The 27,740-nt window shown below is 37.9% G+C and overlaps 2 protein-coding genes across 19 annotated transcripts; one reads left to right on the top strand and one right to left on the bottom strand.

Annotated features, from left to right (window-relative positions):
* Positions 1 to 190: 190 nt before the first annotated feature.
* lap (phosphatidylinositol-binding clathrin assembly protein lap) lies at positions 191 to 17,207 on the bottom strand. Of its 18 annotated transcripts, none has more exons than XM_017157659.3 (16): positions 16,665 to 17,207; positions 11,396 to 11,538; positions 10,678 to 10,753; positions 10,317 to 10,349; positions 9,978 to 10,080; positions 9,791 to 9,912; positions 9,542 to 9,735; positions 9,344 to 9,480; positions 8,293 to 8,407; positions 7,925 to 8,219; positions 7,237 to 7,332; positions 6,461 to 6,724; positions 4,935 to 5,205; positions 4,409 to 4,508; positions 3,163 to 3,252; positions 191 to 2,506 (listed from the first exon to the last, which is right to left on the bottom strand). In XM_017157659.3, the coding sequence occupies exons 1-16, from the start codon at positions 16,798 to 16,800 to the stop codon at positions 2,327 to 2,329; spliced, it is 2,355 nt and encodes a 784-aa protein (XP_017013148.1). In that variant the 5' UTR covers positions 16,801 to 17,207; the 3' UTR covers positions 191 to 2,326. The 18 variants fall into 18 exon arrangements, with proteins under 18 accessions (XP_017013148.1, XP_017013152.1, XP_017013145.1 ...); XM_017157663.3 differs by having other exon boundaries at positions 7,967 to 8,219; XM_017157656.3 differs by having other exon boundaries at positions 8,293 to 8,455; positions 16,665 to 17,206.
* A 7,383-nt stretch (positions 17,208 to 24,590) lies between these two features.
* On the top strand, positions 24,591 to 27,327 carry LOC108068251 (protein SHQ1 homolog). Its single transcript, XM_017157709.3, has 3 exons — positions 24,591 to 24,972; positions 25,059 to 25,467; positions 25,526 to 27,327. Exons 1-3 carry the CDS (start codon positions 24,698 to 24,700, stop codon positions 26,678 to 26,680), a joined length of 1,839 nt encoding a protein of 612 aa, XP_017013198.2. The 5' UTR covers positions 24,591 to 24,697; the 3' UTR covers positions 26,681 to 27,327.
* The last annotated feature ends 413 nt before the right edge of the window (positions 27,328 to 27,740 follow it).

Below are 27,740 nucleotides of genomic sequence, written 5' to 3'. Positions count from 1 at the left end.
TGCACTAACATTTCATTTTGGTTTTGTTTTTGAGTTGGGTTTGTTCTCAACATAATTTTTAATAATACACAATATATTTTACCCCTATTTAATGAGAATGTGTGCATATTACATACCCAAATAGTTTGCATTTTCCATGAGATTGGATCGAATTGAATTGTAAGAATTCATTGTGACAAAAATATCTTAATTTGTTTGGTGTTCTTATTTATTTTTAGTAGGGTTCTTTTTAGAGAGAATACACAAACCAATAGAGACACAGTAACATTTTGATTCAAACATAAATAGTTCTTAGTAGTATATAATCTGCATTGCACGATCTATGGTTATCTACAAGATACAGTTCGATTTGGTAAGCCAACCCTCAAAGCGTTTTTCATTAAAAATTGTCGGACAAATACAACTAACTGCGTTTTGTTCTTTTGCTAAATTTCATCATTCGAATCATCAACAAGTGGTCGCAGTTGGCTATTAATTTTTGTTCCGTGGGTTCTAGACGCGTGCTTCGTGTAGACAGTAATTGTAGTTGTAAGTTAGTTAGTCCTAAGTATGAGTATAGTTTAGCTCAAACACCAGCGTATAAATATTGTCATGAAACATTTTTTTGTCATTTTTGAGTGTATAATTTAGCTACATTTACATTGATTCGGTTTAGCTTTAGCTTTAATGAAAATTCCATACATGATTGTTTGCATCTAACGATTATTGCATTTACGATGTTCTTCGCCTACGAGAGTTGACCCACCTAACCCATTTGAGGAGATGCATAAATCGCAAGTCCTGGTCAACCTTATTTTGTATTCTTCAATAAACTGCTGCCTACTTTGGTGAGCAATAAAATTGCATTTTGGCTGGTGCAAAAATATAGCATACTTTTCTGCTCAAGTCGAAAAAAAACTCTGAAAAAATTCAAGGGCAATGGCGAAGGGTTGACAGATTTTGCTTATAGCTACTGCTATATAATCTTAAGGACAGAAGCGACAGAATTAAAAGCAATTGGGATTGGATGTGAAGCTAGTTGAAGAAACCTTTGAACCATCAAAAAGTTACACACTGAAGGGGTGGTGGGTTGGAGTTGATAAACGATTTGGAAGTCAATTAATTTGTTTGATTTTGGCAATTAAATTCCAGTGCCGCACAAAATTAACAAATAATAAAAATAAAATATTGTACAATTTATATAAATTTTATTTAAACATAGTTCAGCGTGTTGGGCTGTAGGAAAAGTTCTACAAAACACGTCTTATGCTTTATACATGAAATGAACTACGTATATGATGTCAGTTTCGTATCGCTCAGAAGCAATTGAATAAATGTCTAATACAACGTACGCACTAAAGTATAACACATATTAAATAAACGTTGCGGTTTTTTCTAGAATTTAAACATATTATCAACACATTTTACACCAGCGTTGTTTGAATTTGTTAAATAATACTTAATAATTACAAATGTTTATCTTCTTTGCAAATTAAATTTGGACAAAATTGAAGCTAGTTTGGAATGCATTTACAAATATTTTCCTTTCAACAAATCATAATTTGCTTAATAACAATTTAAAACATATAATAGGTATTTAGCCACCAGAATTGACTAAAAATAACAGAAAAACATTGATAGACGGATTAAAATATTGCAAAGTATTACGTTAAGCTGTGCAAGCACTTGAACTGAGTTTGAAAATATCATTTCTGAATCAGTTTCATGTTTAATCATTCTACTGCTTTGAGACAGTTAACATAGGTCCACTAGATAATTCAACGTGTGTTTAGTGATTGGCGTAGGACACAACTACAGGTTTTGTATAGACTTATCTTAGAGTTCATAGGTATATTTCACATAGGTTACTTTCCGTTAGCTATTTATGGAAATTTTTTCGTTTTTGCTTTCTGCATTTCTTCATTCGTTTTAGCGTAGTATATAAATTGGTGTATACATATAAATAGTCAAACTGATTTGTTTTTCATTTAAATAGTAATAATATAAATATATATATGTATATAGCATTTGTTTTCGTGTTTGCTCAATGTTCAACATTATAATATAATTTCCTTATCTGCTTCCGTTTCTTTTGTGTTTGCTTTTTTTGCTGTTTCCATAAACTTTATATATTGTTTCTGTAGCATAGTGTAAACATTTTATATAATGCAATTTCAAGTTCTTAATTTTCACTTGCACATGTATATAATATATAATAATTGTTCTGTTTAATATTTTATTACGCTTTTATGTCTGTGAGTGTGGTTTGATGTTTGCTGTCTATGAGGTTAGAGCGCTTAAATTGAGTGAGTGAGGGGGTTGCACGCATGAGCTCCTTGGGGACCGCTTATAACGCACCAAATGGGTCGATTGGGACGCCTTTATTGCTGCCATTCTGCGTTGGCTGGATGGGTTGCATGATGCCCGTCGCATTACTGTGCGGCGCCGCCATCATCGTCGGTTGCGCCCCAGTCAAAGGGGCTGCTGACTGCCCCATCATACTTGGCTGGCCCATCACCGGCATTCCCTACAAGAGTCGTTGAAACAGGCGTTAAAAATGTGCGTAAAATGTATGTTCAATTGAAATTCATGCACTGGAATGGGCAATACTTATAAACTGCTATGATAGACGCAATGCTACAAAATCAGTGGCAGGAAAAAGAGTTGTCGGTTGGGCTTCTTGGAAAACAGTCTCTACATGGGAATTATACGGAAGGTAGTGAGGACTACAGACAAGTGAAACAGTAACTTGCTTTATAACTGAATGTCTACTAAAAATATGTTTTACAAAATTATAACAAAAGAAAATAATAAATTAACGCATAATAGTGCAAGATTATAATACAATTTTGTTCAGAGACGAGAACCACAGAGGAGGGATACGCGTTTGTGGCCGGTAACCAAAACAGGAAATATGTCGGGTTTTCTTTGAAAGTTAGAAGAGAGTTAACTGGCGTATAGGTCGCGTTTATACGCTATAGTGCTGGAGATGATAGATTTTCGATTGTTTAACGCAATGGAACGAAAAGGCATTTAAAAACAAATAATAAGTTAAGTTAATTCCTTATGAGGAAAAACGGCAACTCAGGTAAAAATCAAAATAATATTTATTTATAATTTTTCATTCTGTTTCATAATTTGTAATGTTTTTGGTTCATTTCGTTGGTTTCAGCATCATCTTACCTGCATATAATTTGGCATTACAGGATAACTAGCATGTATATACGGATGATTGATTGTGATTGGCGCAGGACTTACGGTCATGCCATGTGCCTACGTATTGCATATTGATATATATATTGGCATATTGATAGAATATATATTGATATATCACAAACACACATACACATACAGACAGCATTAACACAGGCGCAGCGTGAGTTGCCATACGTGATTCGTTGTTGTTGTTGTTTGTTTGATTAGTTTCAATATATATTTAGTTGTGATTCAATTTGATTCGGTTCGGTTAACGATTTTCGATTTTGCGGTATGCGTTGGGATAGTTGAGATATAAAGCAAACATAAAATAAAGAAAAGAAAGTAGTTCATAGTTTATATATACTTCGTTAAAATGCTAAATAAAAATCAAAATAATAATAAACTAAAAATATAAAATGGAAATTTGTGATCTGTCGTTTTTGGCCTGCGTGTATTTTCTGTTGAGACTTAATGAACCCATCGTTGTAGCCCGTTGACCTGCTCGCCAAGATGTGCCACTAAAATTATCCCTAGTGCTTGTGTTCTGGTGCGGATTGCTGTCATTATGTTGTATTAGGTGGGTTGTATGAAAATCAGGGCCAAAATATTGTGTGAACAAAATTAAGTCTTAACTTACAACCCGCAAGGACAATTATAAAATAAGAAATAAACAACACTTAGAAATTTAAAGTGGACTGCGGTAATGATGGAAGAATAAATATAATAATTTACTTTCAATTCTATCAAGAAAATTTTAAGCAAGCTGAGAAAATGTTTATAGAGATCAGGCTATACGGCAAATCAAGAGAACCAAGTAGCTGAAGTTGTAAATCCATACTGATTGTGCAATTAATAAATAAACATTAATTTTGATAACGTACTTCACATCAAATTAGGTAAAATAGTGTACTGTACATGAAGTGTAGCCTAAAGTGTTAGGTGACACAAAATCGTAAAATAATGATAGGGAAAAACAATGCATTTAGATAAGTAAATAAAGTGTGTTATGTTTTCTTCTCTGGCATTGTTTTTCTCATATTTTTTATCTGCTTCGGCACGACCTTAGTGTATTCGAATTATTTCTTTTAGTCTCTCGTTAAGTTCGAACAAATTCGAGGCAACGTAGAGTTTGGCTTTTTTTTATCGGATTCTTTCGAGTAGTTTTTGGTAATTTTTGAGTAGAGTAGTTCGGTAGACAGTAGAGAGTAGAGTTAGAGTAGGCAAAACTCACCATTGGACGATAGCCAGCACCAGTAGTAGCCGCCATTGGTTGGGGTGTCCAATTAGCACCTGGTTTCGCTGTGTTTTTAGGTGAATTCCATTGCACAGGTCTATGAGAATAATGGGGTAAGAGAGTAATGATATATAGACGACGTCAATGAACACGGCATTTGAATTTTGGAGTTTTTCTATCTAAACAGATTTCTGCGTGATATCGAACTATTTTTTGGATGGACGTTATGTACACATATGGAACATGAATATGGTGTTATGGACGGGAAGGTCAGTTCGGATGGCGAAGGCAGGAGGTTTTAGTTTTGGATGGGGGGATCGTCAAAGGAGCTGTTTGTTCGGAAGTGGAACTTGATCTTTAATCGGTCGAATTTGGAGACCATTAGGGATACGATTTAACCATCTACTGCGAGTGAACTAATGGTGATGAGACAACATGGATACTGATCAACTTTCTGGTTTGGCTTCACTTTCGAACGCACGCACATACATATATCGTCATTATACTGGCTCGTTTTACTCACTTTGCACTTGCCGTTTTGTTTATATTTAAGTTATCAACTAGTGACATTAGTGAACTATCCAAGTCGCCGGTAATTATCTTTCCAGTGCCAGCCGGTGGCTGCTGCTGTTGCTGCTGGTGCAATTGTTGTTGGTGTTGCTGGTGGTGTTGCTGCTGTTGTAACGCTAGGATCGAACTGCTATTGCTGGAGTAACCTGTGGCGACAACGTTCATTTGATTGCTGTTGTTGCTGGCGGAGGCCGGCTTGAGAACATCGCCCAAGGCATCGAAGCCTTTGATACGTTTTTACATTTCAGACGATATGGTTGTTTTGGGATAGCCAAAGCCAATGCACCGTTTTTAGCAGACATTTATACACAGAGACAAACACAATGGTATATATATAGTAGATATGCATAAACAATGAAGCCGATGAGCCCAAAGGATTTTGTTTTTGATGTTTGTTGAGTTAGCGTTGAGATTTTGTTGCCGTCGAGATTTAACATTTGGTTTAAAATGTTTTTTGTTTTCATTTTTTTTTCATTTTGCCAGCGTAATTGTAAAACACACAAATATTTTTTAGCGTTTCATAGAGATTTTAAATGTTCAAGTATGGATTTGTGCCACCAACATTAACATGAGACAATGTGAGGTTGTTTTTAGTTTTGATATTTTTGTTTTTTACGTTCAGTACATAAGAACATAAGAAAGAGAAAAAGAGAAAAAATAACATTTACAAAATAAATAACATGAATTTGCATAATATATATATAATTGTTTGGGATTTTTCGATTTCTAATGATTTTTGACATAGGATTAGTAATAGGTTGTTATCTACGAACACATAACAGATGAAAATATTATTTACACAATGAACCCAAGAAAGAATATTCTTATTCTATTAAAATTTAGAATTTTTTAGGTGTATGTTATGTATAACAATTGGTTAGAGACGGTAAGCAGATATTATAGAAAGGATGACTTCGGAGAGTTTAGGAAAAGTTCTGACCCAAAAAGCAAAAAAAAAAATTGGACATTAAACTAGCTTATCCGGAATACATAAATTCCTTTAGCGGAACTTCACACAGAAGATAAAATAACAATTGAAGTATAACACAATTATCACATTAAACATCCACAAAAAGTAACTTTTAAAATATTTTTCAACACGAAAATCAAGTTGTATTAAAGGGCTAGAAAATAAAAGAAAAACTTAGGTAAAGGGACAACAACGCAGATTTCTTGTCAATGACAGAACCACTCCATAATCGATTACAGACAGGTAAAATGGACAAAATAACTACAAAACACGAGCAGACAACAGTGGGCAAAGCGTGTTCTGGTTGGTGTAAATGAGCATCTGTGGCACAGGACAAAGCTCGGAGGATCTTGGATGCTGAGAGAGAAAATTCAGTGTCTGCTGCAGCACTACAAGCCAGTGATGGAGCAAGCTTTGTACAGAAACAAAGCACGCGGGGCAAGATATGCTTGTGGTTAATGGTTTTTGTTTTCGTATTCGTTTTTCATCGAGGAACGGCAATGGTTCACCTGGTGGAAACTGAGCTGCTGAGATGGAAGGTGGCAATATCGCTTGTTGTTGCTGCAACTGCTGGCTGTGTTGCTGCTGCTGCTGTAGTTGCAAATGCTGTTGCTGCTGCTGCTGCACATATAGTGCCGCTTGCTGTTGTTGCTGCAGCTGTTGATCCATGAAATTGATATTGTTGCCAAAGGGCGCAGCAACAGATGCAGCAGCGAGTGGGGCTTGGGGCAACGACATATCATCGAAAAATGGATTTGGCAACGACGTCGAAACTGTGTGAAATTCAACGCAAACATTTACAGGATAACAATTAAAATAAATATAAACAAATTATAATTTTTAAATGATCGAATATTATTATTAAACTAACATTGAGAAATACGGGTAGCAAAACCAATTCAGTAATCATCCCTCAAGTTGTAAAAGAGATGTTGAACATTGAAAACCCCCCATTAACGATACGGAATATAGAGCACTCCCTAGCTTGGTGATTTAATTACTTTAAAGGTGGAATTAAATGAGGAATATAAAAAAACATGCTAACATTTATTTCAGCATAATTCAAACACACCAAAGTTAGATGGTATTATTAGCATTTCTATAATTTCAATCAATTGGTAAACTTAAGTGAAACGCTCCGATTTTCACTTAATTTTGAATAGTTAGTAATAAATAAGCGTTTTATTAGTGACGGCATATTAAGTATTAAAATATGTATTCTTAGGATTAGATTGTAGCTTGCAGTTAGGAATGAATGAAGACTGTAGGTCATTTAGAAACTTACCTGCCGGTTCCGTATTACCAAAAACGGATGAGAAATTACTATCGGAAACGAATGCATTTGTAGCAGCAGCGGAGGAAACTGAAGCGCCATTGAAACCTATGTTTGTTTGTATATTTTTGATATTTTTTTGTGGTTTTGTATTCAGTTTTGTTGGGTGTTGTGTGGGCGGTGGACGGTGGGCGATGGTCGTTGGCGTGTTTTGGAAGATAAGCGATTGGTTTGGTTTTTTGGTATTCGAGGAGTTGTTTTCGGTATCGTTGTTGAAGTTGTTGTCGTTTTTGTTTCGGGTTGGAAAAAAACAGTGATGAAAAAATTAAGAGTAACCATACATTAGACAAGAATTCAAAAAAAATAAAAACTTACAAAAATAATTAACGTAAATAATTGAATTAATAAAAAATATACTATTATGATTACAAGTATGGATAATGGTGCATGAAAGTCTGGTGCAAACAGACGGCTAGGCCGGAGTGATAAAGAGACAGACAGAGGGTGAGGGGCGTCTAGAGCGCCAGAAAGTGCGCTCCTCATAGCTCTGATTTTTACGTATACGACAATATAAACATGTCAGATCACTACACTTACACACCGATTTTAACCTATGTACAGCACGAAATAAACGTAACTTAAATCATAAACGCTAGAAAAGAACTTAGGACGAAATAATAAGAAAATTATAACATGCTACCATTATTATGCATCCACAAATTATTGGCATTAAGTGCAGCACCTGTGGCTCCTGCAGCGGCTGCTCCGCCGCCACCGCTGGCGTCAAACATATCGGCGAAGGGATTGCCCAACTGCAGCAGATCGTCGGAGGCCTTCGTGGCTGCTGCAGCAGCAGCGGGCTGTGCCGACGCGGCACCGAACAGATCAACTATCGGCTGGCCAGCCTGTGCGGCTGGCGGAGACGATAGAAATGGATTTGTTAGTGCAGCGCTAGCGCCAGCAGCACCGCTGCTGGTGGGCGACGATACCTTGGACTAGCGGAGAAACAGGCAGATAGGTCGATTAAGAACTGGGTCATCAAATGGACATTTCGTCTACACAACTCACCTTGTACTGGTTCATGGCGGCCTCCTCCTCGGCCAGCACCTGGGCCTTGAGCTGCTCGTCTATGCCATTGGTGGTATCGAATTTGCTAGACGCAGCCGCAGTACCAAATGCCGAGCTGGTAGAAGAGAGTGCAGAGACAGCGGATTTTACATTGCGCTGATTGCTAATGTTTGCCAGGCATCGAAAACAACCAAGAAAAATCATAGAAATAAAAAAAAAAGAAGTCCAAAATAAAAGTAAAGATGTTTGTGTACAACAAAGAAAATAATATTCTGTAGAAATAAATTATAAATATTAATTAAACAACAATCAAACTCCAAAAATCCGAACCCAAAGATAATGTCTACACTGATTCTTGTATGCCAACTCGAGACCTTTACGAGTAAGTAACAACATACTCGATTACTACTCGGTGATGCCGATTTCAACTGTCAAAAATGGCATCGAAAAATCGGTGGCATCGGCATCGCTGTACTCCTTTTCGAATATCAAACTCGAACTCTTTGGAAGAAGAGGAACCAATATGGACCGTGATAACACGAGGATTTTTTGTCTTTAACGATACGAGTTTTTCTATTCTTGAGTATTAAAAAATGTAACCGCAAATTCTTAAAAATAAGAGGAAACTTTCCTACGGTTGTTGTACGATTCGGAGTATACTCGGCACGATTCGTCAACATGATTATCCGCATTATGTATTTAATGTCTACTAAAGTCTGGCCGTAAAGGATTTCAGTAGTTATTATAGCAATTTACAACTGATCTATGCAAAGATTATCCTTAGACTTGAATTTCAAGTCTTGAAGCTATTAAACTGCTTTAAATTGTCTTCAATTTTCGTTGTTTTCTTATGATTCTGCTAGAGACAGTAATAATTTATAAAGGAAAAATAAAGTAAGTATGAATTGTCATACACTTTTAGCTACACAGGCTATGCTAGGATAGTACATGATCCTGCCTGAATCTTTTATCGAGTTAAAGGAGTTTAAAATATAAAACCATTACAAAACATCTAATATGAAAATTTCAACGGGCTGTTAGACCAACGAACCTCGATGACTGCGTGGGCGTGTTAGCAGCGGATACTTTTCGGCCCTCCAGCGTGGCCAAATGCTGCTCCAAAGCATCTAGCAACGAGCTGGGCGCCTTGGTCAAATCGGGAATATCACCCTTGTCAATGCCCACATTCTGCAAACAGAACATACAAATGTAAATATATATTATACATTTTCTCAAAGGAGTTACCAACCTCAGCAACCTTTAAGAACTCTCCAACACGATCCATGCGCACCAAGAACTTCTTGTAGAGATCCAAAGCATCGCGCGCATGTTTCTTGTTCATATCAAAATATTTCTCAAGCAAGTTAATGATGCCATCATTGTAGCAAGCAAACAGACGTATGAGATCGCGGAATAAAAGCATAAAACTCATATTAATGACGCCTAAAATGGATCCAAGTTACAAAACAATTTAAGCAATTATTAAAGATATAAATACCATTGGACAAATCGTTGGATTGGCAATCGAACTCCAGAAGCGCATCCAATTGTGCCTGCAAAACTGGCAAAGTCTTCAGAAGTTTTTCCGCGTTCATGCTACGCAGCGAGCCCTCCTCTTTGCTAAAATGATAGATTACAAAGCAAATCAATTATAACTCAATTAAACACTAAGGGGCTTTACTTACCCTCGCTTGACTTTGCAAAAGTCAAAGGCCATGGCTCGATAGGAGAGCGATTTCTCATTCAAATATTTGGCGTAGCGCCGAATAAAGGGCGACATATCATAACCTGTTGATTGGCAAACTATTAGAAAAGGTTCACGAAATTTGGCATATTTAGGTCACACATAATTTAGGTAATGCCAAATACAAAACTTAAAAACAACAGTCTGTTGGTTAGTTAATTTTGCTTTCATTCATAACTAAAACGAATTTTAGTAACAACCAGATAAGAATAAAATGTCTATAACCCCGGATAAAGAAAAAGTTGCAGCCAATTGCTAATAGCTTCTATATTATACTCACCCATTCTGCCACCCGGAACGCCCATGCCACCATCTGTATAAGGTTTATATTGTTTGATTTTGAATATTTAGTTTGAATAATTGCATTTTTCAAGTTGTTGTTAGCCAGCATTTTGTGTGTGGTATGTGGGTCAGTAAGCAGCGCATTTCGGAATTAAACATTTTTGTTTAGAAATTATGGTTAAATAAATAAAAGTACAAATGATCAAGCCAAACGTTCGCGCAGCATTTGCATGAGAAGAGAGAATGAGAGAGGAATGATAAATGTAAGCATTAGTTAAAATTTTAAATTGGTAACTCGATTAAATCTTTGATGCGTATGAAACACTTTTTAAGTATTTGAATGGAAATTTTCGTTATACCTTGTACAGTTCCTTTATCCAGAAAGGAGCTGAGATTAAATGTAGAGTTGCTCGAGGCCAGATATTGCATAAAACGCTGAAAAGATTTCGGAAAGGACCATTAAACATTTGGTAAATATATGATACACACAAAATATAAAACCTAAATACGATAAAAATTAAATATAAATATGTGTTAGTATGTGTTAGTATTCGTTTAAACATACAAGTGCATGTTTTCCAGAACCATTAACGTTATCGGTATTTCCAAAAATATTCTAAGCATTTCCAAACTTATGCAGTTACATATACATTTTGAGGGGCCTACGTATCAAGAAAATAGATTTCATAGAGCTAACCATACTTTCATTTTAATCTCTATAAGAACAATTAATATTACTTCATTAATTTCTTTTTTTTTATTATGCCCCCAAATAATGAAAGAATACACGACGATAAACTAAGTCAGAGGGCATACAAAAATCGTGATGCGCAAGTAATTATTAAACATTAAAGAGAGTCAACAGAAGAAAACAAATATAAAGAATCTTGTACCGTACGTGACCTTTTCTATGGACAGTGCCCACATTCCCTATATGAAATTAAGCAAAATAGATTACCTCATTACGAACGCTTCAATGAAAGTAAGAATAAAAGAAAAATACCAAAAAAATGTTATACGCCCCCAAGCTTTGTACAAATAGTACATATACAAGTAGATAAATATACAAATACAAACCTCATTGCCATATGCCATCAGATGATGTGTGGTTATCAGCGACTTGTAGACGACAACCCAGTTGGCATTCTGAGAACGCTCGATAAGTAAATTGGCCAGATGAGGTATCGACACATTCGGCTCGTTTGTGCAGTGCACCAAATCTGCAAGAAAACAATGGAAAAACAATTATTATATTAATAAAATGAGTTTGTAGTCCTTATAACAAAAAATTATAAGTTTCCTAATTTCCCAAAGAAATGCTCATCATAAAACTGTTAGGAAACGATGCCTTTAAAAGTTACTAAAAAACACAAATGATCTTTCGAAGGACTCTATGCAATTTAAAGTTCTTGTATAATATATTTAATGATTTCTCACCACACAAAAATATGATTCGAATATTTTGCCAATCACTTATAACAATTGAAAATTTTTTAAAGTGTGGAACGTATAAGTGGTGTTCAGGAATGTTAGGCAAACGTCTGATAAATTAAAGAACTTTAATTTAAAAAAAACGATAAAAGCACTTTTGTGAATACCCTTTTTTGAGAGAAAACTTAAATGTTCTCAGAACAAGAAATTAATTTGGTGACCGGAGTTGTAAGAGCAATCCTCCCATAAATTTAATCACCATGTTTTTGCGACCCATTATCGGTCGCGACTCTTAGTTGTTGTTGGCTTATCTTCGTCTTCTCTTTGCGGACGCCATTCAAGCTAAAAATTGAAGTCAAATCAGTTAGGGACGGAAAAGTGCCGATGATAAGCGTTGAAACCCATTGTGTCTACTATCATGCGGTCCCGTTCGAATCAATTCATATTTTAGTTCAAAAATGTTTGTCGCAGAGCGGAATAATTGCATACGAATCGAGGGGCGTTGCACATGCCAGAGCAGTTGTTCCCCGGCCTTTTGCTTCACTTTGTTTGGAAGAGCTGACGGGCGCCAGAACAATGATTCATACATACATAAATAAAAACAAATTTCAATAAACAGTAAATGTGGAAAATTGATTGGCCCTTGTGAACAAGCTCGGGAATTTTTGAATACAGTGGGGTGGCCCTAATAAAAGCCCATTGATATCGAGTAAGTGTTAAGCTTGTAAGTTTGCTATGTGCATAAAGTTAGCAATGCAACTTTTGAAAATGCAAATTTTTTTCTATCGACAATTTTCCGTTATTTATCCGTAAATTATTCGTGAAAGAAAAAAATTTGCCGCTCAATTATTTTTAAAATTATGAGATGTTCTGCTAAGTTGATATCAACTTAGCAGAACACCCCCACTAAAGTGCAAAATTTCCGAAATCTTTTTTAATGGGAATTTGCCGTTATTTATCCGTAAATGATTCGCAAAAGAAAAAATTTTGTTGCTCTTGTTTTAACATTTTTTTTTTTAAAACACATAGTTGTTCTGCTAAGTTGATATCAACTTAGCAGAACACCACCACTAAAGTTCAAAATTTCCGAAATCTTTTTTAATGGGAATTTGCCGTTATTTATCCGTAAATGATTCGCAAAAGAAAAAATTTTGTTGCTCTTGTTTTAACATTTTTTTTTTTAAAACACATAGTTGTTCTGCTAAGTTGATATCAACTTAGCAGAACACCCCAACTAAAGTTCAAAATTTCCAAAATCTTTTCTAATGGGAATTTGCCGTTATTTATCCGTAAACGATTCGCGAAAGAAAAAATTTTGTTGCTCCTGTTTTAACATTTTTTTTTTTAAAAACATAGTTGTTCTGCTAAGTTGATATCAACTTAGCAGAACACCCCCACTAAAGTTCAAAATTTCCAAAACCTTTTCTAATGGGAATTTGCCGTTATTTATCCGTAAACGATTCGCGAAAGAAAAAATTTTGTTGCTCCTGTTTTAACATTTTTTTTTTAAAAAACATAGTTGTTCTGCTAAGTTGATATCAACTTAGCAGAACACCCCAACTAAAGTTCAAAATTTCCAAAATCTTTTCTAATGGGAATTTGCCGTTATTTATCCGTAAACGATTCGCGAAAGAAAAAATTTTGTTGCTCCTGTTTTAACATTTTTTTTTTTAAAAACATAGTTGTTCTGCTAAGTTGATATCAACTTAGCAGAACACCCCAACTAAAGTTCAAAATTTCCAAAATCTTTTCTAATGGGAATTTGCCGTTATTTATCCGTAAATGATTTGCGAAAGAAAAAATTTAGTTGCTCTTGTTTTAACCTTTTTTTTAATAATAGTTGTTCTGCTAACATATGTATGTACAACGCGGACGGTAGCAGAGCTCTGCTGACGTCGACGTCAAATGTGTAAAATTACCGCGAATTCTGCGTCCTGGAGGTTTATTAATTTCTGCAGTGAGTCTGAGTCATTATTATTTACAGAATTACACATAATCAAAAGTTAATAATGTTAAAGCATGAAAAATGGATGTTGCTTCTCACAGAAGCAGAATTCGCGGAAATTTTACACACACAGGTTAAAACAAGAGCAACTAAATTTTTTCTTTCGCAAATCATTTACGGATAAATAACGGCAAATTCCCATTAGAAAAGATTTTGGAAATTTTGAACTTTAGTGGGGGTGTTCTGCTAAGTTGATATCAACTTAGCAGAACAACTATGTTTTTTAAAAAAAAAATGTTAAAACAAGAGCAACAAAATTTTTTCTTTCGCGAATCATTTACGGATAAATAACGGCAAATTCCCATTAGAAAAGATTTTGGAAATTTTGAACTTTAGTGGGGGTGTTCTGCTAAGTTGATATCAACTTAGCAGAACAACTATGTTTTTAAAAAAAAAAATGTTAAAACAGGAGCAACAAAATTTTTTCTTTCGCGAATCGTTTACGGATAAATAACGGCAAATTCCCATTAGAAAAGATTTTGGAAATTTTGAACTTTAGTTGGGGTGTTCTGCTAAGTTGATATCAACTTAGCAGAACAACTATGTGTTTTAAAAAAAAAAATGTTAAAACAAGAGCAACAAAATTTTTTCTTTTGCGAATCATTTACGGATAAATAACGGCAAATTCCCATTAAAAAAGATTTCGGAAATTTTGCACTTTAGTGGGGGTGTTCTGCTAAGTTGATATCAACTTAGCAGAACATCTCATAATTTTAAAAATAATTGAGCGGCAAATTTTTTTCTTTCACGAATAATTTACGGATAAATAACGGCAAATTGTCGATAGAAAAAAATTTGCATTTTCAAAAGTTGCATTGCTAACTTTATGCACATAAGTTTGCTTATATTATTATTGTATTGTTGGCACTGGTACTCAATATTTGGCATATCTTTTAAACTTGGACAAACACAAAATATAACTCAACGACAGATGGCACGTTTCCGCCACTTGTATATGTACACATATGTATGTACATTATGTATAGTATTATGACGAAAGGAAATCTTTATCACTTGCAAGAATCAAAAAAATGTATTTCCTGAAAAGGCTGATTCATTTTTTAATATACAAATATGTTCCTGTTTTCTAGAGGGTGCTTGTGAAGACATTATTTAACCAAAGATACGCATAAGTATATAAAGGAATTGTGTAAGATTTTAAAGAATTTCTTCTCGAGCTTCTACTGTAGGTGAAAAGGGCAGCCCATTGATACCACATTTTAATTATAATTGCCCACTTGTGTTGTTGGTTGAAATAATCCCGGTTCTTGAAGATTGGTTTCTGGTTCTTCTGTTGTTGTTGTTTCCGTGGATGCCCAACTGGTTTTATTTTAAAGACGAAAGTCGTTAGGAAAAGAAAATAGGGGAAATAGGTAAAACAAATACATGTGGTCTACCTGTTGTGCGTCTATAAAACGTACGCAAACTGTGTTTTAACAGGCATTGATCATTGTACTATTGAAATAGTGCACTAAAATGAAATATATAAAACACAGTCTAAGCATATGTGGCATAAAGCTTTTTAGTCGTTGACAAATGCCAATTCATTAGAAGTTGGTCTGCGGCAACTGAAATACAATGTTTATGTGGCAAGTAACGCCCCACAGTATTGCCCTCTTTTTTTCCCGTTTACTTGTACTACCCATAACTGATGACTCATCTCTGAAAAGTTTTGCAAACAAGCAAAATAAAAGGGGGTCACCACGCAAGTAGAGCTAGCCAAAAAACCAGATTCCAACAGGAATGTCATCAAGATATTCTACTCATTAGAATTTTTTGCGAAACCAAAAGGTCCAAGCAAATCCAGCGAATTAGGGAAAGACTTGTGCATAAATTTAGCAAGCAATGACACCGCACCAACAACAATCGCTGCTTTCGTAGGCGTTTTAAGCCATTCAAAGCCCCTACAAACACACGTGCACCCGTGGGAAAGTGACGTAACATTAGAGAGAGAGCGAAAGAGCGTTGGATAGAAGGAGAGGGGCATGAACAGAGTCCACAAACAGCAGCAGCTGAGGCACAGGTGCAATTGTGGGTGGTGGTAGATAACTGAGGAGCTCTGTGGATCGTAATCAGTGGGTTCGTTTTCTGAAAACTTTGTGATTTATCACACAAAAACAAAAACATGTGGAGATATAGTGGGAAAGACAAGAGACTTGAACTGGTTGCAACTGAATAAGTATTTGTTTTACTTTTGCAGCGGGTATTAACTGTTGTAATTGTTCATGCACCAAAAAAAATGTATTACAAAATGTTCAATAAAAAAGCCCAAACCCTTTTCTATATTTTTTAATGTTTTGAAAATAACCGTAACAAATCATCTTATATTATATAAATAACTCTTAGCGGACCATATCCGAAAGACTTCAGAAAGTTTCATTTAAATTGGGCAACTCCCTTCAATAATCTGAAGATTGCAAACGCTGGCAGATAACGCTTATTCATATGCATGTACTAAATTGGCAAATTGCAATTCACTTATCATCAAAATACAATAAGATTGTTTGCAAATATTGCTCTGCAATAAACATTTCATTTATATTTAAACTTGAAAATATAAGTATTTTTTGTTCACTTTATCCTGTAGAAATTTGTGTTTTAGAATCCAAAAGGCAGTTTTAGTAGGGGCAAAACAATTTATGGCTATTTGTACGTTTTTCAAGAACCTGTGAGTACTGTCTTCCAAACAAAAACTTTCTTAGCTCTATGTTATTAAAGTATTCTTTGGCATTAAGGTTTGAGCTGAGGTGCGTACTCCTGTAATGTTTTCGAGGTTGACCGATACACTTTCCCCTTTATCAGTGTATCAAGGCTATGCTTTTTTCTCTCCGTGTGCTAACTAGGAAATGTAACGGTGATTTTACGCAACGAGAGAGCGAGAGAAAAATGTAGATAGAGAGGGCCACTCACAGTCCAAGTGCTTCTTCTTCGGGCCAATGCATTCCTCCGTGGTGGCCTTGCAAACGGACTTGGCGAGTCCTTGGCCCGCAAGGCTGTGACGGGCGGCCAGCAGCCTGTCGTTGATCGTTTGCCCTGCCATGGTCATGATGAAGCTGTTGTTGTTGTCTTCGCTCTTCCTGCTCCCGCGCGATGGCTTTTATTTACTTGATTAATTTAATTATGCACCCAAGGAGCAGACCACACCGACACACACACACGTAGGTACAGAGAGGGAGAGAGAGAGACACACAACACGTATGGGCTGGCTAGAGAGAGAGGTATTGATTGATTGAGAATATTTCCAACGGGAAAATTCTGCTACGCGAGCTCCACGAAAAAATAAACGGTACAGATTTGGTGTTTCCTACGTCACAAGCACTACACAATTTAACGCCGCGATTTATGCGCTCTCTAACCGGTGCCTAACGCTGAAACGCGATTTTTTAATTCTCTATTTTTCCTCTGCCACAAATCGATAATGGCGACTGGCAAGTGGAGCGAGCGTTTGAGCAATGTGCTAACGCTTCAGCAAAGTGGGGCTAGTGCGTGTTATCGATTTGGACTTACGACGTAAGGTCGGGACTTATCGATTGCGCAACGTAAGGCATGAGAAACAGTTAGAAATAGCTGATATCAAATTTCTAAAGGAATCAGGGTGCTCTGGGTCACCGTTGTGGTGGTCAATGGTAGTACGCCGTGGTGGTGGAGGCAAAAAAAATCTAAATTCCTAAAACGAAAAGAAAAAATTTTAATTAAATTACTTACACAAAAGATTTTAGTAATACTTACTCCTTCTTCACCCGCAATTAGCAAAGTGAATGCCTTCACAATTAGTTCTAGCATTTCCCTATTGCTTTCAAAGCGATTGTATTTTTTAACAATTATCGTCAATTTTGGACAAATGATATTTTAACATTTAGCCATAATAATTTCTAAAGGCATTGTGTTTACTTTCGATAAATCTATTTGAAAATGTTTCTCTTTTAATAGTGTACAAAGATTTCTTAGTTGTGTGAAAGTTCTTTCGTAAAGTTCAATTGCAATATTTCCAACATTCCTCATCGATATTTGTGGAGTTAATCAGGTTGCTCATAAAATTTATGATAATTTTATCACCTTTTATATTGTGGGATCTTTTCAGGGTACCAATCACATGAGGGATGTCGAAGAAAATTTGATGTTGTAATACATTTTCTACTGCTGAGTCGTTAGCTCTGTTTTTGTCGCAGCTAAACGCTAGCAATTTATTTCGAACGTTGTAGGCGTCTAGCGCTTTATAAGTGTACTGGATTTTTTCAGCAATATCAATAGCACGGATGTGATCGCTTTTTGTGAATTCGTTAACCCTCAATGATAAGGTTTTAACGATTTGTGTGGCGTGGGCGCATGCTCGAAAAGTTAAAATTTTGAAACGCCTTCTACTAACAGTTATATGATTTTCGTCGAAGCATATATTCAAATGGTCATTTTTCAAATGCTTAAAGTTTCCAAAAAGGTGCACAATTCCATTTTTGCAAAGGTTTTTAAAATTACTTTTTCTTAGACCAAAAAAAAAAAATGATCACAGAAACTAAACTATTTGTACATTAAAAGTAAACTATTGAGTGTCAAAAATTTCTCGATACTCTGAGTATTAACCTAATGACTTCAGAAGTGTTAAAATGAAACTTTTGGAAGTTGTCAAGATTAAACTAACGAGTATACACTTTATACTCACTCAGTGTACTGAAAATTAGGCTGGTAGTTTATTTTGTATACTATTTAGTGTAAACGCAACGCTATGTAATCTCAGTTTTATACTATTTTGTGTACATATTATACTAAGTTCGTGTGCTGTAGTATACTTATTAAACTATTTATCAAGATTGTTAGTATACATTTGAAACTAAAATCCCAATAAAATTGCTTTAAAATATTATTTTATTTTTACACATACACATATACGTTACATATATACAGTTTTAGTTTTTAATTTTTAAACTCGGAACGCAATGCAGTTTCTTCACGATTAGGAAAAATAGTATGTAGGTATTCGTTTTGTAGTTTTTCTAAAAAATATTTTATAAATTCTTAATTATAAAAGTTACGATTTATATTTTGAATAACTTACCTATTAAGTTTATAAGACAACATGGGTCCAAGTTGTTTTCATCAAGGAACTTTGTCAAGTGGTCCATTTTCTGAATATCTGAAATGGTTTTTTCACAAGTGCAAACAAAATTTGCCAATAAGGAAAATGAAAAATTGCACCTTTTAATTTTAAATAAATATTTTACTTACATCTTGACTCGGCACGAATTTCACAGGAATGCAGGACCAAACTCACACAGATAAATCATCATAATAATCACAAACGCGTCAAAAAACGCAAAATCTGGTATCACTTTTTGTGTTCCTATACTCGCTTTTGTCCTGGTTTTACACCAAGGTATATGTACAAATAATAGCTATCGTCCTAGTTTCACACCATAAAAAATAATTTTTCCGTCAGTATAAAAAGTATGCTACAGATTGTCACTCTTACAATAATTAGTGTAACCTTGAAACTATAAAGTGTGGGCATGAAACTATTTTGTAGTACGTTGAAACTACATTTTCTTTATACTACATAAAGCTTTTTTTGAAACTACAAGTGTAAATAAAAAACTAAGTAGTCGAATAAAATTAGTTTACAAATTACACTAAAGGTTTACGCCTTATACTCTTTGGTGTAGCACTTACACTACAAAGTTTAAAGTTTAAACTAATTAGTGTTAATTTAATACTTACACTTTCCTACTACCATTAGTATACTTTTAATACAACGCTCATTAAATGTAAACTTTTGGTTTGTTTTTTGGGTGTAAGTATTTTAAAACCATTGCTTTATTTGCATTTGTTAGCGAACCTAATTCTATATCCGCCTTGAGGATTTTGTCAACATCTAAGAAAAAAGTCATTAATTACTTACAAACCAAACTTATTTTGTAAAGAAATAATGTAGAAACTGTCTGAACCTAACTTACATGGAATATCTCAAAAACTGTGGTTGTGGCATTATTTCGAAGTCAAAAATCAATTTTGTTCATATTTTTCTTGTTGTTTTAGTAAAAAGTATTTTCGGTGGGGCGGGGCAGCTCTTCTTCGACGACCGGAACTGCATCAAATGCACTATAAGCGTGCTCGCCAATGGGTTGGCCATTAAGCTCCATTATCGCAAAAATTGCTACATTTTCTGTTTAGTATAAACGAAATTAATTCCATTTATTTAATGGATGATTTTATTTGTAAAAAAAATTACAATAACGGTTATTTTCAGTCCTTGTTTTTTTTTTTTGGAAAATTACATACATTGCCGCAGCTGTACATACCTCGCTCGGGGAAGTCAAGCTTTTGGCATTGCGCGCTATCCATAAACTCCTGGATAATATGGTTAACCTCCTCCAACACAACTTCGACTTGGGGTTTCTCCATATCCAATTTGAAAATTATGTGAATAGATTTGATAAACAAATGGCGACAAGGAACTTTGTAGATCAGTTAATTTTGTGTAGTGTTGCAAAATACCTATTGCTACACTACACAAACTAAGCAAACAAGCTGTTTGTGAACCCAGCTGGTTTACAATAAGACCATGCTACATGCAATACGGATGACCTCTGAAAACTTCGGTCACACTACATAAGAATAATATTTTTCGACTAGTGAAACTCTTAGCCGAACTGAGTACTAGGCTTTACCCACCGGTATCCACCGGAACTGAATACCCAGGAGTGTTCGCGGACAAAAACACAACAATTTATTCTAAACCAAATGAATATGTATTTTTGGTATGATATGATGATATATAAGTATTAAGACTAATGCTCAGGGAACGCGGTGTCGCGGTACCCCTCGACGTAGGCGAGCAGGGCATAACTCGTGGATAGAACTCCCAACCCTCCTCGGTCAAGGTGTCTGCGTCCAGGGGACCGTTTGGAGCCATCATTGAGTTTATAAGGGCTTTCCATTTTTTTCATATTTGCTCCAGAGTGTTGTTTGACATGAATCTAGGGTCAAACTTGTCAACTCCACTGGAGGCGAAAAATCTCTCAACCGCAGACTCCATGTAGTGCAGGTGGCGCAGGCTCTCCTCTAGCACCACTCCGGAGCTCGAGCGAGCGTTCATGGCATCCACCTCCTCCTCGAGGCTCCGTCTGATGTCGGCGAAAGCCTCATGGAAGGTCGACCGCCCAAATCGAACGTCGTACGCCCGCTCCAAGGTCCGGTTTCGCTCTCCGTGGGTCTTCGGGAACCAATCCAGCACGGGGTTATGTCCCACAAGTTGGGCACCGTCCATCTGCCCAGGGAGAAACTGTTCATCGGATTTCCGTCGGACACAAACGCCACCATGTAACGGGACAAGTTGTATTTGTCCAACCTTTCCATGATAGCCTCGAAGTGGAACTTGCAACGCTCCGAGCTATTGGCGGCCACCACGTCCACGTAGACGACCCGGAAGTACAGGCCGTCTACGGACTGGATGGCGAAGGTATTGCACTTCCATCCGATCTTGGGTGTGCTGCAAATCTAGAACAATGGTCGGGGGTCGGGTCAGGATAGCTATATACATTAGCCTCGAGATATTACGCACCTCGGGGGCGAAGAGCTCGTCCATATGCAGATAGAACGGCTTCGGGTCGTCCATGAGATTCCTCATATGCTCCCTCAGATCCACGCTTCCGTGGCCAGTGGCCACAGGATTCATCTCCTGGAGCATCTGCTGGGCCATCTGGGACGGGATGCCCAGGATTGGGAGCACGACCTCGAGGGAGACGGACGCCGAAATGTCCATTTTATAATATTATTTTAATATACATTTTTTAATTTTTTTAGCGCTCAATATTTTTTCCCCTTATGTTATCGATACCTTGTTCTGGGTATTATAGCCTCCATGGGTGAAAGTGAATTGAGTTCCACATAACACCCTCCCCAGCTATCGAACCAATTCGTCATGTCAGCCCGGAAGAGGTTTGTCTTCAAATTCGCAAGCTCCATCGCAGTAAAGCTCCAGGATTCGACGGAATTGACAGCAGGATTGCAAAGGCGTTACCCAAGAAAGGTATTCTGTTCATAGTTCTCCTCTTTAACTCCATGCTACGTATCCACCACTTCCCCACCCAATGGAAGTGTGCTGTGATATCAATGATACCCAAGCCAGGTAAACCGGAGAACCTTGTTGCGTCCTACAGACCAATAAGTCTGCTGACTACATTCTCTAAAATATTCGAGAGAATATTTCTTAGCAGAATGATGGCAGTAAGATGCGTACAGGATGCCATTCCAGACCACCAGTTTGGCTTTAGAAGTCACCACGGTACCCCCGAACAAGCTCATCGGGTAACCCAGCACATCATAGATGCCTTCGAAAATAAGCAGTACAGTTCGGCAATCTTTCTTGACGTCAATGAGGCCTTTGATCGAGTATGGCACGATGGCTTGCTTTTCAAGCTAAAAACTCTCTTGCCAACTGGGCAATTTCTCCTCTTAAAATCCTACCTCAAAGATCGAAACTTCATGGTTGAAGTCAGAGGCGAAAGATCAACTATTAGAAGTATCCGAGCTGGTGTACCTCAGGGTAGTGTACTTGGCCCCGTCCTGTATACCCTCTATACCGCCGATCTGCCAAAGCCTCGAGAACCGGGTAGTCTCTTGGCGACGTATGCAGACGATACTGCCTTTATCTCCAACTCAGCATGCCGTATCGAAGCGTCCCGAATGACACAAAACTTCCTAGATCTGTATAGCGAATGGACGACCAGATGGAATATTGCTATAAACGGAAGCAGGTCCCAGCATTGCAACTTCTCGCTAAGAAGTAAAATCCTTCCCAGGGTCAATTTCCAGGACACAGTCATCCCGCAATCCCCCCAGGCCCAGTATTTGGGATTGATCTTGGACAAGCGTCTTACGTGGAGGCAGCACATAACCAAAGTCGCAGCCACTTGTCGTGCCAAGCTTCGAAAGCTGAACTGGATGCTTAGAGGAAGAAGTACGCTCAGCCTCAGTAACAAGATGTTGCTGTTCAAGTCTATCGTTGTCCCATCGCTCACTTACTGCATTCAAATATGGGGCACTGCTTCGGATTCCAACATCCTGAGGATACAAAGAATGCAAAACAAAGCTCTGCGCACGATAGCAAATGCACCGTGGTACGTGAGAAATGAGGTCCTAGCCAGTGACCTGCACATTCCTTCAGTGAGAGAGCAAATCAACATGCACTCAAGCCGCTACAACGACCGACTACTAGCCCACTCCAATCAATTAGCTGCATCCTTGGCAAACCCAACCACAAGAAGAAGGCTGAAGCGTCGACACCCTGGTGATCTCTGGACAAGAGGACGCTATCAAACCCGCGTCCTGGGACAGTAATGTAGAACTGTCAATGTTATAAAATTGTTATTTCCACACTCATGTTATGTTTCCTGTTATTTGTTTCTATGTTCTAAATTATGCGTTTTATAACCATTAAGTTGGTTGATCAACGCTATAAATAAAAATATGCTATATAAAAAGCCGCATCATCAAAAAAAAAAAAAAAAAAAACCAATAAACATTTTGTTGAGCATATTGAAAAAAAGGGTATTATAGCCTATATTATACTAGGCTTAACTCAGTACGACGAAAACTGCTAGCTAAGCATAGGAGTAAGCGAGAGGCAAATAGGTAGGCTAAAGCCATTAACTGGGACTTTTTTTCACTGTGGTACTCAGTTGAGCTAAGGAAATGGTAAGAAAATACCAAAAAAATACCAAATTTAGCGGATGAATTCCGATGAACGCCTTCAGCCGCGGCCCAAAGAATAAAAAATTTAATCTTTGACTGTGTTTGTGCAGAAGCGGTGTGCCAATAACAATTTATAAATGGAAGAAAAACCACAAAAACCAAGGGAAAACTGCCTGTAGGAGTTGCGACAATACATATCGCCATGCCAACAGCAAATTAAAGGCTTGCAACCTAGGTCGGCTCAACATTTTGTAAAATTTTAATATTGGCGCCAGTTGATGTTTGCTGTGAGTAAGACCAGGCTACATGCATTGCGGATGAACTCCGAAAACTTCGGTCACACTAAAAGATTAATATTTTTCGACTAGTAAAACTTTTAGCCGAACTGAGTACTAGGCTTTAGCCGCGGCCCAAAGAATAAATTTTTTATTTTTATTTTTTCTGTTTGTGCAGAAGTGGTGTGCCAATAACATATTATAAATGGAATGAAAACCACCAAAACCAATGGAAAATTGCCTGTAGGAATTGCAGCAATACATATCCGCCAATTTTAAAATATAAATTTTAAAATATTACAAAACGTTGAGCCGACCTGGGTCGCAAGCTTTAAATTTGCTGTGGGCATGGCGAAATGTATTGCCGCAACTCCTACAGGCAGTTTTCCATTGGTTTTTGAAGTTTTCCTTCCATTTATAACTTTTTATTGGTACACTGCTTCTGCACAAGCACAGCCAAAGATCAAATTTTGTATTCTTTGCGCCGCGGCTAAAGACGGTCATCGGAATTCATCCGCTAAATCTTGTATTTTTTTTGGTATTTCCTTAGCTCAACTGAGTACCGCGGTGAAAAAAGTCCCCGGCTAAAGGCTTTAGCTACCTATTTGCCTCTCGCTTACTCCTATGCTTAGCTAGCAGTTTTCGTCGTACTGAGTACTAGGCTTTTACAATAAATACTTCAACGTACAAATTTCTACATTAAGTAGGTTTAGACAGTGGGACGTACTTTAAATTTAACACGCGGACGAGAAAACTGTCCTAAATGAATTAATTTCATACACTTGAATTTGTACACTTAAAAATAGCTACGTAGAGTGTAGCCAAATGCTCACCGTAGAGACGTAACGTAACACAACGTAAGCTAGAATACAGGCATTGGTTTTTTTGTTTCGAGTAGGCGGTCATACTGGTCATTAAAATAAATAAAATTATACTAAAAAACAGTAGTTAGCAGAGTCAGCAAGCACGTAATAAAATTATAAGATGTTGAATGGACAGATTGCACACAGTTATCTGGAGAACTCGTGCACGCTGCTGATACCCCGCCCGCCTGCCGCTAGCCAGTCCTTAAAGTCGTCCCAGCCAGCAGCAGCTGCTGCTGCTTCTTCTTCCGCTGGCGAGGAGCATGGTCAGAATGCGGGGTCGGTGGTGGCAGGAGCGGGAGGCGCGGAGGCGTTGCATGTGGATCGCATAAGAAACTGCGATATATTCGTGGACGCGCACGATCTTTACTTCTACGCAGACGTCAAGCTGTACAAGTGAGTCACTGCCTCCACTCTGGCACGCCCACACTGGCGAAATTCCAGCGATATCAATACGCATTTCCATTTCCTTTCGCTGACAGATTCCACAGCCGCCGCACTTTCGACCTGCGGGAGCTGAAGACGCTGCTGATAAAGTACAACACGACGGAGAATCACTACCAGATCTGCCTGCGCTGTCTGCCGCCTACAGCAGGCGCCCAGGAAGGATCAGGGGGCGAAAGAGGAGGCGGCGGTGGTACGGGCGATGCTCCCAAGCCGAAGAGCGGGCGCAAGGACTACATCGCCACATTCCTGCACCTGCCAACGCTGGCCGACGCCACCAGTGCCCATTTGCCGGACAAAGAGCCCCTGGTCCAGGAATGGAAACTCAAACGCATCACCGATCAGTGCCAACTGCAGCTCGACGGCCACGAGCGTACCTACAAGCTGACAAACCACTTTGGCTACGGCTTCGCTAGCAAATACAGCGGTCCGCTGGACACGAGTGAGGTGAGCCTTCCGTACGAATTGCCCTTTTCCCATAAACTAAACACAGATGCTTCCCCAGGTGGACAGAGCCACATGTCGTGTGGCGGAGCCGCATCGCATGAGCCCGATCCAAAGGCGACAGGAGCGCGTGGTCGACGAGATGAAGCGCTTTTCGCGCGAACAGTACAAAATCAATTTTGTGGAGCTACAGGTTCCGTCCGGTCACCAAAATCCTCTACGCTATAAGCCGAAAATCTACGAAACTTCCATGACCCAGGAGCAGGCGCATCTGCTGCACAACATCAGCCGGGAGCAGCAGCGGGAGCAGCAACCTTGCGACATTCTGCGCCAGAACGAGATCGATTGTGGGTTAATCAGCATTCTGCTGGCCATATGCTATGACGTGCGGACGACCAACAACGAGGCGACGTGCGAATCTGGATGGACACGCAGCATCCTCTGTCCGCTGTACTGCTACTTTGAGCAGTTCGACAACTACCGCGACGTGCTGGTGGCCTTCCTTCGGCGCATGATCACCTACCCGCTGTACCGCAATTTTGAGCTGGGCCGCCAATGTGTACGGGACGCCATCGAAGTGCTGAAGGGCGGTCGTAACTGGCTAATCAACCAGCTGCTGCTGACGCACCAGCAGTTCAGCAGCGGGGAGCCCAGTCGTGATAGCTTCAACACCTATTATTTGGAGGACTACATTCGATATGTGACCAGTCCGAGCGCCTGCAGCGATGAGCACATGCGCCTGCTGGCCCGGAACCTTAAGAACGTGCTGATGGACGTGAACAAGCAACATTTGGGCCTGGGCGTGACCGAGATTGAGACTGAGCTAATCAAGGAGCTGATGCAGGAGATGCGCATTGAAACCGGCAGCGAGGGCTCCTCGCCGCAGCAACAGGGCCATGGCGATGATGAGCTGGACCTGGATAACGACACGTCCGGGCAGGAGGACGAGACTACGACTGATGATGACAGTGTCATAACCGACTCCTTCGACAGTATGGACATGGACATGCGATTGATCGAGAACGAAATTGTATATGAGGATGACGAGGAGGACGAAGAGGACGATGACGATGATGAGGATGGGGAAGGGGCGGACGAGGATGACGACGACAGCAGCTCCTCCACCACAACCAGCAGCGAGGCGGAAGGCAACAGCGTCATCGAGCAGTGCAGCAACAGCGAGACCGCTGCCAGCATTAGCACCAGCACCAAGTAATAAGTCAGTTATTCCCTTTCCGGCAAGTCCTGCTCCTGCCTTGCCCAAAACAAACAAGCAACACAACCAACTTAATGTCAAAGAACGGAGGCTAAACAGTGATTACTTTTAAAATTAAAACAAAAAGTAAAATACAAAAACAAAACCAAGCAAAGCAAATGTACATTTACACAGAAAACCCAAAAAATCTACTTAAATCTTACTTGTACAATAATTTTATGAGATGCAAACTCAAAGATTTGTTCACGCCAAATGCGAAAAGATATTTAAATATTTTTTCCCCTTTGCTCTACAATAACTTCGATTATAACTACACATACAAGTAAATCAGAACTTTAGCATTTAGTGTGGCATTAGAGTACGAAACATTTGAATTTTGAATTCTGAAAAGCGAAATCTAGTTGTGCATTTTGTATATACATCTATATCTTATCATATAGATATCGATATTGTTGGTGCTGCAAGCAAAGAAAACAAAAAATTAAATAAAATAAAATGGAAATGTAAAGCAACCCCAAAACTAAAACTACATTTTGGGCAAAAGTCATGAGGAGTTACCAGTTAATGTTAATGAATGTCATTGAAGTCGAGACAACAAATTATGAATGAAAACTAATAAAATGGATAATAAATATTTTTTTATCAAACGTGGTGTGCATTTTTTTTATATATATCAACCAAGATAAGAATCTACTCAGAAACTACCTTTAGGTAATGAAAACTTTGTTTATTGGCTTTAACACCTCTCGATATTGATTTGTGAAGTTTGAGGATTATACACAATTAAATATGCTTTGGTTATCCACCAATCAATTTTTTATCATAGGATCCAGATATATTAGGTCTAACATTGTAAGTAAAGTTACTGCCAGAGAGGTCACCCCTTTCAAGTCATTAGTTTTTGAGCGCCAATAGAGTTGCGTTTGGAGAAACTCGATTCAAATTTTTTGAAATTGGTTAACAGACTATCGAGGCACTTTACTCGTAGATAAAAAGGGTATATTGTGTTCGTCGGAAAGTATGTGACTGGTAAACGAAAGATATATAAAGTGTATATATT

This window comes from Drosophila takahashii, chromosome 3R, assembly GCF_030179915.1.
Source record: "Drosophila takahashii strain IR98-3 E-12201 chromosome 3R, DtakHiC1v2, whole genome shotgun sequence".
NCBI lineage: Eukaryota > Metazoa > Arthropoda > Insecta > Diptera > Drosophilidae > Drosophila > Drosophila takahashii.
Note: the sequence above shows the minus strand (reverse complement) of the source record. Positions and strands in the feature narration are given on the sequence as shown.